This window comes from Pelophylax lessonae, assembly GCF_965119305.1.
Source record: "Pelophylax lessonae genome assembly, chromosome: 2".
NCBI classification, from domain to species: domain Eukaryota; kingdom Metazoa; phylum Chordata; class Amphibia; order Anura; family Ranidae; genus Pelophylax; species Pelophylax lessonae.
In genome coordinates, this window is record NC_138769.1 from 136997381 (window position 1) to 137014081 (window position 16701).

The 16701-nt window shown below is 43.4% G+C and overlaps 1 protein-coding gene across 2 annotated transcripts in view; it reads left to right on the forward strand.

The window, feature by feature from the left end:
* The first annotated feature begins 911 nt into the window (after positions 1-911).
* PITPNM3 (PITPNM family member 3) overlaps positions 912-16701 on the forward strand; it is a 1035839-nt gene continuing 1020049 nt past the window's right edge. For both annotated transcript variants that reach the window (XR_014224928.1, XM_082245801.1), the window contains exon 1: positions 912-1055. Coding sequence is in view for 1 of the 2 variants with exons in the window: in XM_082245801.1 (XP_082101927.1) it covers positions 1034-1055 (22 nt within the window). In the remaining variant the exon portion in view is untranslated. The remainder of the gene's footprint in view (positions 1056-16701) is intronic.

The window sequence follows — 16701 nt, forward strand, 5'->3', positions numbered from 1 at the left end:
ATTCTGCCCCAATATTTATTTTCCCCATTTTTTTGTTTGATCCTTGTTTATAGCGCAAAAAATAAAAACCGCAGAAGTGATCAAATACCACCAAAAGAAAACTATTTGTGGGCAATAAAAAGGAAGGACACCAATTTTAGTTGGGTACAGTGTCGCGCAACTGCGCAATAGTCAGTTAAAGTAACGCAGTGCCGTATCGCAAATATGGCCTGGTCGTTAAGGGCAGTAAAACCTCCTGGTCCAGAAGTGGATAACACTGACACCAGCTGTGGTTTGCATGAACACTGTGCGATTTCAATGCGGTGCGGGAAACACACAGAAATCGCTGCAACCACATATATGTATTTTCTAGACAGAATGCAGGTTCTTGCTAGCAGAAGATCCTGCATAAATAAGATATCCACCAAAATATTCTGGCTTAGATGCACATTCTATGTATGGCTTACATGTTAATGCGTGCATGCGTTGGCACTCATTTATGCAGGTTTATGTACATATATGCAAATACGCATGTAAAATCTGCAGATCCGTGTGGCCCTGGATGCAGCTGCGCCCTACTTTTTTTTTTGTGCACGACTAAACGCAGCACACATTTTCACATGCAGACGCAGCTGGATGTATAGGCTCATTGATTACTACAGTGCTACTTGCAAAGCTATACGCTGTACGCATCTAAACGCAGGTTTTTGTTTTCTGCCCGTGGGAATGAGCCCCTATACAACAGTCGCCGCAAAAATATTAGAAAAACAATTGAACTCTTGATTCTGTCCATGTCTAGTTTGCAGCAATAAAGGCTGCGAGGAATTTTTCAGGCTGCTCAGAGCCACTAGAGGCAGCCGAGCTAAATAAATGTCGGTGCACGAATAAGGAAAGGTGGGGGGGAGAGGATTAGAATAAAGCACATAGCCGCTTCCAATGCTATGAAATCTCAAGCAGAGATCAGCAGCAGGAAAGGCATAGTGAGCAGTACTGCCTGGGATCCTGCAGACACTGGAGCCTGGACTAACAGACACCTGGGACTGTGTGCTCACCAATGGCTCGGGCTCCTCAGACAGGTAGGACAGAGCAGGGCAGGCTCAGGTTCTGTGCTGCTTCTATGGCAAGGGATAGGGTTGCAGGAAATCAGATGTGACAGGGGTTCCTAACTAGCATGGCAGATCCAGAAATTGCAGTTTAACCTCTGGGTAGCCTGTTCTGCTGAGTTCGCCTCTGCGCTTGCGGCGCTTTGCCTTTGCCTTCACCTGGCTGTCACTTCTGAGACTACAGCAGCTCCCAGGACTTTAATGCTTGGGGGGGGAGGCAAAGTCAGGGGCAGGATACAATACAAGCAATTTAACTAATGTGATGGAATGCACAGCATGAACCTGTTGCTGGTGATTGGGCAGGTGAGCAGTGTGCTCCTACCTGGCTAGCGCACTACTCTGCCCTGCAGATGGTCAGCGGACAAGGGGGACTCACGGGTAAAGGAAAAGATCAGCTTGTGTTACCTGTTGTACCTTATTATGTTTTGGTTATGATGTACTGTTTAGCGCTTTCCAAGTCAGGGTTTTAGGTTTACGTTCAACATTATCTTGTTATTTATTATTATTATAATAATAGAAAAAATATAATTATTAATATCGTTGTTAAAGCATATCTAAACCTATGAACGAAAATTGATAGTACCGGGCATGGGATTTTATTTTTTTACGCCTTTTTTTTCCTTTATTGTAACCTGGTACTGCTGTCATTAACTCACTTCTTGTCCACGTGTGACAACTGAACTGAGCAGCATTGTCACGCTAGGACAGGGAGCGTGTTTGAACTACAGAACACCCCCCTCTCGTCATAACAGGAGGGGGGTGTATTGTAGTCCACATAGATAGCAGAGAACAACTGACAGCAGCCCATAGAACACAGGAAGATATCCGCTCACATGATTTCTGGCTGGATGAACAGCTCGTTTTTTGCACTTGTCGAATAAATATATTACATGTTCAATATATACCAGACCAAAAGGGAGCAAATAACGGAAGCTTTTACACACACTTTCTATGCAGGTCTTGAGTGCCAGTTCACACTATGCAGTGCCGGGATCACACCACATTCCTGTTCAAATCACATGTAATTCTTCAGCAGTGCGATTTAAGCCAATATTCTGTATGGATTAAATCGCACTAAAATTGTGCAGGACCCTTTTTTTTTTTTTTTTGGCCGCAGCAGATGGATCGCACCCAAGTGATCCGATTCTGTAAATCACACTGCAATTTGCAAATGGATTCCGGGGTGTCGTTAACAGAACATACACACCCGTAGCGGGGTGTGATTTAGATGCGGTGCGGAATTCGCAGCGCACAAGTGTGAACCGGCACTGACCTAAAAGGCAAGGTTCACTTTTTAAAAGTTTGCCCGCTGCAATGCTGAATAGGACTGACCTGTAGGAGAAAAAAGTTTGATAATCTACTTAAGGCCCGTACACACGATACAAAAAAAATAAAAGTAAAATTTCGTCCAACGAACGATCTGCCGATTTTCAGATTGTTAGTATAGTGCTTTCGACGGCCGATTACGAATTTTCGGATGTGCAGGCTATAAAATTTTTATCGTATGTCAACACAACATCTGATTTTCGTTTAATTAGTACAGTTTAAGTCCGAAAAAAAACGTAAGTGCAAGACTACGCATGCTCAGAAACGAAAGAACACATACAGCACATGACATCACTTCTGAAGTTGAATTCTGTCGTACGAGAATTTGCGTATGAAAGTAACCTCTTCACTTTCGATATGAGGCTAGTATGCAACAAAAATCGGACAAAAGATCGTTTGATAATCTGATCATGTGTACGAGGCTTTAAGCTGGATACACACTATACAATTGCCTTTAGATTTAACAAACCCATTAAATATGAGGTCAAACCTAAACACTTTCAATTTGTATGCAATCAGGCAGGCCCTTGCACTAAAGAGTTGAAGGTAATGGGCCATACACACTATAAGATTTTCTGAAGACTTTTTCCTTTAGACTTACCAAAACCATTTAATATGAGGTCAAACCTAAACACTTTCAATTTGTATGCAATTTGGCAGGCCCTTGCACTACATAGAAAAGGTAAATCTGAAGGACATCTAACCACAAAAGTTGGATAGTGTGTATCCAGCTTAAATCTAAAGGAAATCAAACAACAAAAGTTGTATTGTGTGTATCCAGCTTTACCTTCCCCCCCCCACCTTTTGTACTGCAGCACCCAGGTGAGAGAGGCTTCATCTTCCTTCCATTGGGATCCATAAGAATGAGTAAAGCCCCGTACACACGTACCGATGGTCGGCTTACAAATGTTCCTCTTTTCTCCCCGGGATGTCGGTGTCTGCTGAAAAGTGCAAAGACAGCACAAGGACAGCACAAGAATTTTGTCCGCCGACTGCAGAAGTGATGTCATGTAATGGTTAACTTTCCCTGTGTTTTCTATTTTCTGAGCATGCCCAGTCTTGCAAATCTGCGGTCTGTCGGCCGAATTGTGTACTGACAGGCGAACAATCGTCCGTTCTGGTGTCGGCATACAAATATTTTCATGTTTGCACGAAAGACTTTTGTCCGCGGATTGTGCGCAGACATCTGTCGGAGGCACCATACTAACACGCGTACAATCGGCAGATCCTTCGTCCACCGACGTTTGTATGCCGACGATCGGTACGTGTGTACGGGCCTTTAGGAAAACGGGTGTGTAGGCGCTACAAGCTTCCCACATAAAAGCTCCGCCCAGGGATTAAATCTTGAGGCTGCTGACACCTCCACATGTACCAGAGTATGAAAAGGGATGGTCGGCACTCAGAATGGCATCCAAAAAAATAGTATTCCTTTATTCAGTAAACATGTACAATGCTGTAAACCTGCCTAGGCGTTTCGGCCATTATTTCTTAGTCGTGGTTGATATAAAAAAAAAAAGTAACACTTAAATAGTATATAGAAAGGTCACATGATTAACCAACACAGGTGAATTAAAAATGCAAAAGGGAAAGCCTGACATGCAATGGAAAATTATACATGTTCGCCAGCACATCATCGATCATGCATAGCAGTCCAAAAAGAGATAGAGCTGGGATGGTGTGGGGGGTGGATGGAGCTGGGATTGAATCGGGATGGTGGATGGAGCCAGGATGGAATTGGGGGGAATGGAGGGCGCCGCCCCCTGCATACTATACATTACAAACTCCTGTCCCCTGCATTCTGTACATTACACACTCCTGTCTCCTGCATTCTGTACATTACACACTCCTGATCCCTGCATTCTGTACATTACACACTCCTGTCCCCTGCATTCTGTACATTACACACTCCTGTCTCCTGCATTCTGTACATTACACACTCCTGATCCCTGCATTCTGTACATTACACACTCCTGATCCCTGAGTTCTGTACATTACACACTCCTGATCCCTGCATTCTGTACATTACACACTCCTGATCCCTGCATTCTGTACATTACACACTCCTGATCCCTGCATTCTGTACATTACACACTCCTGATCCCTGCATTCTGTACATTACACACTCCTGATCCCTGCATTCTGTACATTACACACTCCTGATCCCTGCATTCTGTACATTACACACTCCTGATCCCTGCATTCTGTACATTACACACTCCTGATCCCTGCATTCTGTACATTAAACACTCCTGATCCCTGCATTCTGTACATTAAACACTCCTGATCCCTGCGTTCTGTACATTACACACTCCTGATCCCTGCATTCTGTACATTACACACTCCTGATCCCTGCATTCTATACATCACATACTCCTGCAATATATACACAATACTGTACATTATATACTTTTCACCAAAGTCTTCATTGTATCAACAGTTGCTGGTTGCTATGCAGTCCCTGACTATTTTAATGAAGTTCTTCTTTAAGGTCGACTCAGACAAAGCAATCAAAGCATATTTTCCACAATACATTAATTTATTTATAGAGAAATAACAGTTTGTACAAATTGGGTGCACTTTTGTATGACTTTAATGTTTTTTTCTTGAAAGTCATCTTTTTATGTCACCTTTTCTACCAGCATACTATTCAGTATCTTCACGACTAAATTTTCTATATTTCCCATGGTTTAATAAGTTCAATTATCACCTTTGCTTGTAAAATGTTGAGATGCGACAATTACACCCTGACGTGGTACATGTTGTGATTGCACTCATGGAGAGGACTGGCTGCAATACATGGAACCAAACGCATTTCAGCTGGCACTTCATTATTTGTATCACTTGGAAAATGTGTACTAAATGTCTGCAAATATACCTATGCAGAGTCTGCAGTAAACACTTTGAGGCTCGGTTTACATTGGTGCCATGCAGGAAACCATGCAAATCCACTGCGGAATCGCAGGCAGTTCACACTGCCAAATGCGAACCGCTGGGAGTGTCAATACAAAGTTAATGACACCCCCAGGTCGGTTCCCATATCGCAGTGCGAATTGTCAAATCAGACAGGAATCGGATCGCATAATTGTGAAAACCTATGCAATCCAATTCTGGTGCGGACCAAAAAAAGGTTCCTGCATGAGATTGGTCCGAATGCGATGAGAATATAGCCATACAATCTGTAAGGCAAACATTGCATGTGATTTGCCCAGCAGTGCAGTGCGAATCCCATGCGATGTCTTCCATCGCACCAGTGTGAACCGAGCCTGAGGGTCAGGTGACACACTACTTTTGAATACTACTAAATGGTGACACACTACTAAATGAATGGCCTGAAAGCGCACAGGAATGTGCAGCCCATTCCTGGGCACTTAGCGATGTGAATCGGCACTAACTGTAATTGCGTGAATGTAGAAGACACAGGCCACCTGGAAGAGGAATTTAATGGCTCTTTTATTGCAGGGATGCAATACACCACATGCTGTGAGGTGCTTTTTTTTTTCCTGCATCAAAAAAACATTAAAAGTTAGTTAGATGGGTTTCAATGACTTACAGTAGTTCACACAAGTGCAGTGCGTTCCAGAAAAAAAAGTTCTGCTTTTTTCCTGCACAGAACTGTACTGGAATGCGCTAAAAACCATAAAAAATGCATCAAAAAGGCACCGAAGCGCAGTACAGTGAAAAAACTGGAAAAAAAAAAATTATCTGGATTTCATGCAGAAACGCATCCGGAAAGGGATCTTGAGGATGTTTTTGTGGTGTGAACAGGCACTAAAGGAAATATTTCCTGAGGGAAATGTTATTGCTGAACGTTGGTTTCTGAAAATTCTAGTTGGCCTGGCTATTGTACTAATATATAATGAGTGAAGTAGGCGCCATGTTTTGTCACTGGAGAGGCAGCTACAAATACAGATTACAAATAATTAAAAACCATAAATATTATCTCAAAATTGTCTCTTTGGAGACCAGACAAGTCCAAAACAATGTATAACAGATGAAGCCCTTGTTCACATTGAATGCAGGTTTGTAATCGTGCGAGTTCAGCGGCAAATTCGGGAGCGATTTGAAAGACATCTGTGCGGGTTCATGCACAGATGTCTATTGAAATCGCCCCCGAAGACGCCAAAAGTAGTGCAGAAACTACTTTTGGAAATCGGTGCAGCGCTGCACCGATTGGGACAGTGCCGATGCCGGCAATAGGCTACGATTTGACATGTCAAATCGCGCCGATGTGAACGGGGGTGAAAGCAGGTTTGCTAATTCTACTTAGTACCATTTTCAATCCTCTCTTAATTTACCATGTGCCAATAGCAGTGATGTGCTGGTAAGTAGTCAAACAGTGAACAGGTGCTCTTCCCACAGTCAAAGTGTGCACTTACCAGAAGCAAGTGTCAGACAGGCAATCTAAACACTATGGCCCCTTTCACACAGGCAGACCGTTCAGATCCGCCTGTCCGTTTTTTTGGCGGATCTGAACGGTCCCCCCCATGCATCTCTATGGGGCATCAGATGTCAGCGGAGACAGCGCGGAGACACAGCACGAAAGACTTTTGTCCGCGGATTGTGCGCAGACATCTGTCGGAGGCACCATACTAACACGCGTACAATCGGCAGATCCTTCGTCCACCGACGTTTGTATGCCGACGATCGGTACGTGTGTACGGGCCTTTATGCCCCATACACACGTGCAGATTTTCTGAAGACTTTTGTCTGCAGACTTACCAAAACCATATAATATGAGGTCAAACCTAAACACTTTCAATTTGTATGTAATCCGGCAGGCCCTTGCACTACATAGAAAAGGTAAGTCAGCAGACAAAAGTCTGCAGATAATCTGCACGTGTGTATGGGGCATTAAGCTGGATACACACTAAAGCACCTGTTCACTGATTGACTACTTACCAGCACATCACTCCTATTGACACATGGTGAATTAAGAGAGGATTGGAAACGGTACGGGCTTTCATCTGTTTACACCAATATTTTTTTTCATGCTTTTTGCAGAAACGCAGGAAATTTTTTTCACAAGGGTTCCTATGGAACATGTTTAATGCATTTTTGTGCCTCTGCGTTTTTGAAAAAGGGTCAGGAACTTTTTTTAACTGCAAAACTGCGCTTTTCTTGGTTCAATAGACTTCAATAGAGAAACATCACAGCAAAATCACAGTAAAAAAAACACGGAAAGCACAGCAAAAAGCACTACAGAAACGCTCAAAAGCAACATGCATAGGTGTGAATGGAGCCTTATGAACTGTTTTGCACTTGTCTGGTCTCCAAAGTGACAGTACTGAGAGCCCATTGCATTTATGGTTTTTAATTATTTGTAATGTGTATTTGTAGCTGCCTCTCCAGCGACAAAACATGGCGCCTACTTCACTCATTTTATTGGTATATGTGGTGTATATACACCTTCTTGCGTGGGCCACTGGATTTGTATTCATTTTTTTATTGCTTGGTAACTTTTTGTTGTGCATTGGTACAAAGACCTTAGAAGGAGGCGCCCCAATTTGCATTTCATACATTTTCTGGCTATTGTACTGACTTTCTTGATTTAAAGCCTAAGGCTGGGTTCACACATGTCCGGTGCAAACTGTATGTCCATTTTCACTGTGAATTAAAAAAAGCATTTGTTCAAGTGCGTTTGTGATGCGTTTCTGTGAATTTGCAAAGCTCAGGACCTGCTTTTTGTCAGAGCTGCGATTTCCATGCTGGCCAATACATCGTAGATAAAGGGTGTCAACTCCTGTAGTAGGAGAGCAAAAATCCTGAACACAACTTTAATGTGCGATTCAGAAGCTTCCCTATAGAACTCAATGAGCCTGGAACTCACACCTAAACCGCACGGCAGTGCCCAGAAAACGCACAGGACTCTTTAAATTGGCACTGCAGATGCACCACATTCATGTAAAAAGCTTCCCAGGAAATCAATGTTGCTTCACATGTCATGCAAATCGGATGTGGTTGAAAACGCATCCAATTCACATATACGTGAGCCGAGCCTAAAGTGACACTAAGCCCCAGTTCACTCTACTGCAATTTGTCATGCGATTTGATAATTCCTAATCGCATGACAAGTCTCACCCCATTGACGGTAATGGAAGTGTTCAAATTGCCGCCACTCATGTTGCAGCAACTTTCAAAAAGGTTCCTGCACTGATTTTGCCGATTTTTTTTTTTTTTTTTGCGACTTGCATAGACTTCTGTTAAACGAAGTCGCAAGCAGCAGTAAAATCGAAGGTGCAAACCGCACTGATCTGCGGCTTTAAAAACACGCTGAAGTAGCGCAATTTCAAAGTCGCACTAGTGTGAACCAGAGCTAAAGAATATCCTTCTCACATAATCCATACACATCCACTACTTAACCAGTTGCTGACCGCCCACGGTGGATCGGCTGCGCAAAATCACGTATATCTACTTGATTTCGTGCACGCGGGAGGTGGGCCGTGGGAGTAGCAGCTGCGATCGCCGCAGGCCTCCTGCGATTGTCAGAGAAACTGACAGAAGACCCATCTGCTTATGTAAGCAAAGCAGGCGAGTCTTCTGTCAGACAGGCAGATAGAGATCATTAGTTTCCTCTAAGCTGAAACCCCGATCTCTCTGTGCCTGTCACAGAGCCCCCCACCCCACACACACAGTTAGTAAGCATTATTAGGCATACATTAACCCCTTTGATCACCCCCAGTAATAACCCCTTCCCTGCCAGTGTCATTTATACAGTAAGGCTCCGTTCACATGTCAGCGTATGGATCTCGGGCAGAACTGCCGCGGTTCCGCCCGCGATCCGGAGATTATTGCAAATCGCCGGACGCCTGTGCGTTGCCCGTTGATTTGCAATAGACCCCCAAACTCTGAGCGATGTTGCTGCGATTTCCGCCTGCCGAATCGCGGTAACATCGCGCAAAAAAAAAATCGCGGGACGCATTACGCCCAAAAAAGTACAAGAGCTTCTCTGGAGCGTAATGCGTCCCGCGATTTTTTTTGCGCGATGTTACCGCGATTCGGCAGGCGGAAATCGCGGCAACATCGCTCAGCATTTGGGGGTCTATTGCAAATCAACGGGCAACGCACAGGCGTCCCGCGATTTGCAATAATCTCCGGATCGCGGGCGGAACCGCGGCGGTTCTGCCCGAGATCCATACGCTGACATGTGAACGGAGCCTAACTGTGCATAATATTTAGCACTGATTACTGTATTAATGTCACTGGTCCCCAAAAAGTGTCAAAAAGTCAGGGGTCCGATCTGTCCGCCGCAATGTCACAGTTCCGCTAAAAATCGCTGATCACCGCTATTACTAAAAAAAACAAAAAGAAAAATAAAAAAGTCCAAAAATCTATCCCGTAGTTTGTAAACGCTAGAACTTTTGTGCAAACTAATTAAAATACGCTTTTTGAGATTTTTCTTACTTAAAATATGTAGCCGAATACAAATTGGCCTAAACTGATAAAAAAAATTCGATTTAAAAAAAAAAATGTATTGGGGATGTTTAATAGCAGAAAGTAAAAAATATTGTGGTTTTTTTTTTTTTTTTTCAAACAGACAATGATCAGATTTTACTGATTTATGTAAAACGTATGTTTGCTATGACTGCTTATAAACTGTTATCTGGAGTTCAGCTTCAAGTCCATGTAAATGCTGCCATCCAAAGGGGTTTCTGTTGCTCCTTCATCCAGAGTGAGGGCACTCTAATATAGGAGTTGTGTTACTGGCCAGATCACCAGGTGAGGGAAAAAAAGCCAAAACAAAGAAAACGAATGCAGCCACCACCTCTAATGATTGGTAAGCTGCAATATATTACATCTTTGTTTTTTGGTCCCGGTTCGCACTGGTGCGATGCGGAAAACTCTGTGAATCAGTGCCGGTTCCTGCAACGCACCAGAATCGCACAATGGTTCACTCTGAGATCTGCGAATCGCTGGGGGTGTCAATGTAGGGTTAAGGACACCCCCAGATTGGTTCATAGATTACAGTGCGAACTGTAAAATGGTGCAGGAATCGGATCGCATAGGTGTGAACACCCATGCAATCCAATTCCAGTGCGAACCAAAAAAAAGTCCTGCACAATTTTGGTGCCAATGCGATACGATTTTAGCCATACATTTTGTATGACTGAAAGTGCGATTGCACAGACATCGCATGTGATCTGCACAGCACAGAATCGCATGTGATGTCTGGCATCGCACTAATACTGCTTGAAGCTTTAATAGTCACTGACCTGGAACAAGGATATTTGCCTCACACTCATTGTGCTCCGTAATCACTTTGTGGAAGTCTACAGTAAAAATATAGGTTACATACTGTATGTAACTATGGCTGGAATGGAAGGTTGGTTGCGCTCAGTGTAAGTGACGTGACAGCGAGGGTAGCAGAGGTAGCCAGAGATCTCTGGGTGGGGTGATTGGTACAGAAGTGAATACTTATTTTTTTCACTATCATTTCATGAAAGTATTATTGTGTTCTCATGCACTGGAAAAGACTTTCATGATTACAGGTTTGAAATACAATGTGGAGTGGTGCTGTATCATTTCCTGAACAGAAACAGAAACAGCTGCAGTGATAAGATGGACCATCAAGCCCTCATACTGAGTTGGTCATAAAGGAAATCTTGGGGATGCTTGTCCACATACATATTTATCTCATATCAGAAGTGACTGAAGTTTGAAAGATTACGCCCCTTGTCCTAATGTGACAGCACGCTATCTGCTTTTAGGTCCTTCACCCATTACATTAGGATGAGCGGCTGTATCTGTGCAGCTGCTACATCCTCATAGACTTCAATGGACTGCCTGCACACAGCACCTGCTGTTTCTTGGTTGGCCCTGACAGAGCCAATTATTTCATTTTTTTAATTTTTTTACTTTTATTCATTTTTTTAAAATTTCACCCTGCCTCTATTCCTGCTTAGGCGAGATCAATGTCTCCTCTGCTCCTAAAGCCCCCTGGGATATGCCTGCCACGTATCCCAGGAGGCATCGGCCTTCATACAGTGGCTGGAGGAGGTGATGGTACATGCCTGAACCAGGGAGAGGCAGCTAAATCCCAATGACCTCAGAAAGAAAGATGGCGGCATGGGCCCCGGCATTTAGCAACTGACCGGTGGAAAGCAGCAGGACAATGCTAGATTTGCTGGGTACAGGGCTTTTTATTTTTAGTAGGAATGCGGAGGAACGCAGTTCCAGCACTAAATATATACAATGTTCAGTATCCTGAAAAAAATCTCATGGTAGAGCTTCTGCTTTCACATAGTTTAATATTTTCACTGTATGTAAAGATTGAACTTCACATGAGTGCGGTTTATTTTTGGTTAATAAGAATGTATATAATAACAAGGAATGTGGGGGTGTTCTAGAGGGCCTTTTTTGTTGACTGCTGGGGGATCTTTTGTGGCAGGGGGAAAGGGGGGGGTCTATTGTTGCTTGTGGGTGTTCTATTGTTAATGGGGGTTCAGTTGTTGCTGAGAGGGATCTACTGTTGGGGGAGGGGTCCATTGATGCTGGCTGCTGGGGAATCTATTATTGCTGGTGGGGTCTTTATTTGGAATTGATTTATTGTTGCTGGGGAAATATTTTGTTTTTTTTTGGGGGGGGGGGGTCTAGAGTTCCTGGGGAGAAGCTATTGTTGCTGGGAGACCTGTTGCTGCTGAGGGGTCTATTGTTGCCGGGGATCTATTATTGCTTGGGGGTCTATTGTTGCTGGCTGCAGTGTATCTATTTTATTGCTTTTTATTTGTTATCTTTAACAAATTACTTAGCACCACAACATGATACTTGGTTCTGTATTCTGGAAAAGGGGAGGTACTGGTTGGGGATGGAATCAATGAACAGTGCTTAGATTTGGGTAGGAGGTGGAGACCAGGGGTGACTTGGAAGGGGGGGAGTACCAGCAAAACGAAGTCCTGACTGGGCGTGTATGTGTTTTGAGGACAACCCAGTGGACAAGGTAAAAGGGAAAGGAAATAAAAGTAACACTCCTTCCCCCCCCCCCCCCCCCCGCCTAGGTTTTATGTAGTGACTGGTAGAGATGGGCCGAATAACCCCACGGTTCGGTTCGCGCCAGAACTTTCGAATGTCTCGGAAGTTCAAAACTGAATAACGAACCCCATTGAAGTTTATGAAACCTGAACAGGAAAAATCAAAAGTGCCCATTTTGAAGGTTTATATGTAAGTAATTGGGAATCCAATGGTTATGAGGGTCCAGGTACTGCCCTTTGGGGACATAGAGTATAGCAATGAAAAAAAAGTTTGTAAAAAAATCATTTTTAAATGAGCAGTGATTTACTGATGCTTAAAGTGAAACAATAAAAATGAAAAATGTATTTAAATATAGTGCCTGAAGGGTGCATCCATACCATGTATAGAACCTGCAGCAGCAAAAATGACATTTATAAAGGCAAAAAAATTAAATTTTTTTGTATTCAAGCTTTCTTTATTTTACATTTTTTTTTTGGGGAATTTCATATAAAAAAATGTGAAAAATATTGTTATTTTTGCAAAATTTACGCTCTTTTTTTGTTTATAGCGCAAAAAGTAAAAATCGCACAGGTGATCAAATACCACCAAAAGAAAGCTCTGTTTGTGGGAAAAAAAGGACGTCAAATTCGTTTAGGTACAGCGTTGCACGACCGCGCAATTGTCTGTTAAAGTCACGCAGTGCCGAATCGCAAAATACCCCCTGGTCGTTTAGCAGGAAAATCCTCCGGGGCTTAAGTGGTTAAACAACAACTTGAGGAGCCAGTCTGTATGATGAGGTTACAATTTAGTAGACTCGGAACAAGATTAGAGATTTTTTGGATAAATTCTGGTGTTTGTTTCGCAGACTTTGAATAGAAGTAACCGGTGCGGAAAAATTGGTCTTTGGGTGTTTGAGGGGCCTTCACACCGTAACCCTATAGTGGTACTCTTGGTGAAAGCAAGAATTGGCCTTGCTGTCAAAAATGGAAATGATATCCCCCGGCTAAACAGTGGCAGAAAAATTAGTCATTGGATATCGGTGGTGCCTTCACAAAGTAGCCCTGTAAAGGTACTCTTGATGAAAGCAAGAACTGGCCTTGCCATCAAAAATTTTAATTATATGCACCTTTCAGACTGGTGTGGAAAAATTGGTCTTTGGGTGTTAATTGGGCCCATGAAACCTACATCAAAAAATTACTTCCAGATCAACACCCACAAAGCTAGGCAACCTAGACAGTCTTTCAGAGATTCCAACCACAATGGCAGGAGTTGTAAAGCCAGCAGTTTTGACAAGCTTGAAATTAGACATCGGGCATGTGGGTGGCAGTAACTGTAATTTTTTTTTCCGCTGCAGCAGATGGGGCAGAGAAATTTGCCTGCCATAGTCTACAGCTGGTGGTGTGCTACTGGCAGACATGCTGCAAGAACCTGTGACACCCTCGCTATACCATCATCCCTGTCAGTGGCGGCTGCTAAGAGGTCATGAGATATGGCCGGGTTAGACTGGAAAGGTGATAAGCGAGGAAGAGCAGAATTGCTTCCCTTTTCTGTGGCTTTCAGGCGCTCTTGCCAACAGGCTGAGTGGTGGGAGCTTAAATGTCTTGTCAAGCATGTGGTGCCCAAATGGCTGGTGTTTTTGCCACGTTTGATCTGCTTGAGGTAAAGTTTGCTAATTGCAACAGTACGATCGGCTGCACATGTGTTAAAAAAGGCCCAGACAGCTGAATTGTGGGAAGTGGCTCAGGAGATAACCGCTCCACCATCTGATAGAATAGGGCGGCTGATCTCTACTCTGCCATGATGACTGTCTCATTGGGGTTGTGCCTCCCCCTCACTTTCCTCCTCTGCTCTATCCAGCCCCAAGTTGCGTAAATGACCTCGTCATCATCATCCCCTCCAACCTCATCAACACTGGAGCCAACTTGGCAATACGCTGTGGCTGGGTGAATATGACTGCCAATTTGTTGTTTAGCAGTGTTCTCCCCTCTCTGTAGGTTTATGTTCCTACTTTCCTCAACCTCAGAACCAACATCTGAAACAAGTAATGGCTGTGCTTTGTCAAGGAGCAAGTGGCTGATGCTGTGTTTAACTAACTCCTGACTCCTCCATGCGTGATGCTAGGGCTATGGCAGGAGAAGCTGTGGACAAGGAGGCAGATTAAGCTGCTCTGGCAGCTGTGGTGAACTGTGCACTAGTCTCTGCTTGGGTAATAGAGGATGAGGAGGATGGTTTAGTAAGCCAGTCCACCACCTCCTCTGCATGCTGTGGCTGGATAGCACAGGCAACATCACTAAACAGAGGAAATTGTGCCCTGCCTGAGGACAGATCACATCCACCTATGCCTGTGGACACAGATGCTGCTGGCCCCCTCACAGTGCCATGGGAACATCTGCCTCTCCTTGTTGTCTTTCCAGACATGATGGGGGGGGGGGGGGAACGTATTACCAAAATGTAGTCGAGATGGGAAAATGTGTAGGTGGATGTGATTTCATCAATGGAAAGTGGTTTTGGTGAACTTTAACTTCAGTACTCAATGCACAGACACAATCCACTGACATACTACCAAATACTGCGGTAAAACTGAACTGTACTGACGCATTTCAGTATACTGCAGTAACCGTGCCCTTGCACATTTCAATATACTGCAGTAAACATGCTCTGATGCACTTCACTATATTGCAGTAAACGTGCACTAACACACTGCAATATACTGCCGTAAACGTGCACTAAAGCACTTCCCTATACTGCAGTAACTGTGCACTAAGGCACTGCAATATACCGCAGTAAACGTGCCCTGAGGCATTACAAAAAAATGCAGCATCACTGCCCTGACACTCTACACTGACGCACTGCAATATACTGCAGTAAACCTGACACAATAAAATGACACGGTAACTGAAACTTGTAAAGATGAACGGACACACTAACCTCCTACTGCACTATCACTATATTCACACTAAACTGATACTTTACACTCAAAATAGAATCACTATATGTATTGCAGTAAACGTGCACTAACACACTGCAATATACTGCCGTAAATGTGCACTAAAGCACTTCCCTATACTGCAGTAACTGTGCACTAAGGCACTGCAATATACCGCAGTAAACGTGCCCTGAGGCATTACAAAAAAATGCAGCATCACTGCCCTGACACTCTACACTGACGCACTGCAATATACTGCAGTAAACCTGACACAATAAAATGACACGGTAACTGAAACTTGTAAAGATGAACGGATACACTAACCTCCTACTGCACTATCACTATATTCACACTAAACTGATACTTTACACTCAAAATAGAATCACTATATGTATTGCAGTAAATGTGCACTAACACACTGCAATATACTGCCGTAAATGTGCACTAAAGCACTTCACTATACTGCAGTAACTGTGCACTAAGGCACTGCAATATACCGCAGTAAACGTGCCCTGAGGCATTACAATAAAATGCAGCATCACTGCCCTGACACTCTACACTGACACACTGCAATATACTGCAGCAAACCTGACACAATAAAATGACACGGTAACTGAAACTTGTAAAAATGAACCGACACACTAACCTCCTACTGCACTATCACTATATTCACACTAAACTGATACTTTACACTCAAAATAGAATCACTATAGCACACTAACTTGCTAGTAGCAATGAACAGATCTATGTTCTATCTCTCTACACCCCAATATTACACTGCAAATGGCTGCGGGAAGGATATTTTTAAAGTGTGGGGTCGGACTAAGAACAAAGAGCCATGATTGGATAGAGTCATCATGACATTGTCCAATCATGGTGGGCCGAACAAATGGTAGAACACCCTGACAAGTCGGATGTTCACTGAACCGTTCACCCAACCCTACTGGCTGGCTTACATATTTGCTTTTCCTGGTTAGTGGAACTGCTTTTTTTTTTTTCCCCTTGAAAAAACATATTCTGCTTTTTTAAACAGATAACTGATTTTAAGTGCCCAAATCCTCAACCAATTCACTTTTTATTGTTCGGTATTCCCTGTATTGTATACTAACCCATCTGAATCCAGAGGAGGCTGTAATGTATTGACATAGCAGTACTCTATTCTGACAACAAGCGGGTGGATAATGAGGTTTTTCAGCGTGGACGCTGTCTGCTTCCAATTTCTGCTCTTCTATCTACCTGTCACTCATCCTGACCATGTCTCCCTGTCACTCATTGTGACTCTGAATGTCTGTCTTGTCAGGCGAAGTTCACTCTTCACACACTGCACACCACACCATGCTGCCTGAACCAATAGCTTACTGCTGCTCTCGCCTCTAATATAATAATTATATTATTTTCAGATATCTTCTTGGTTAGGACAAT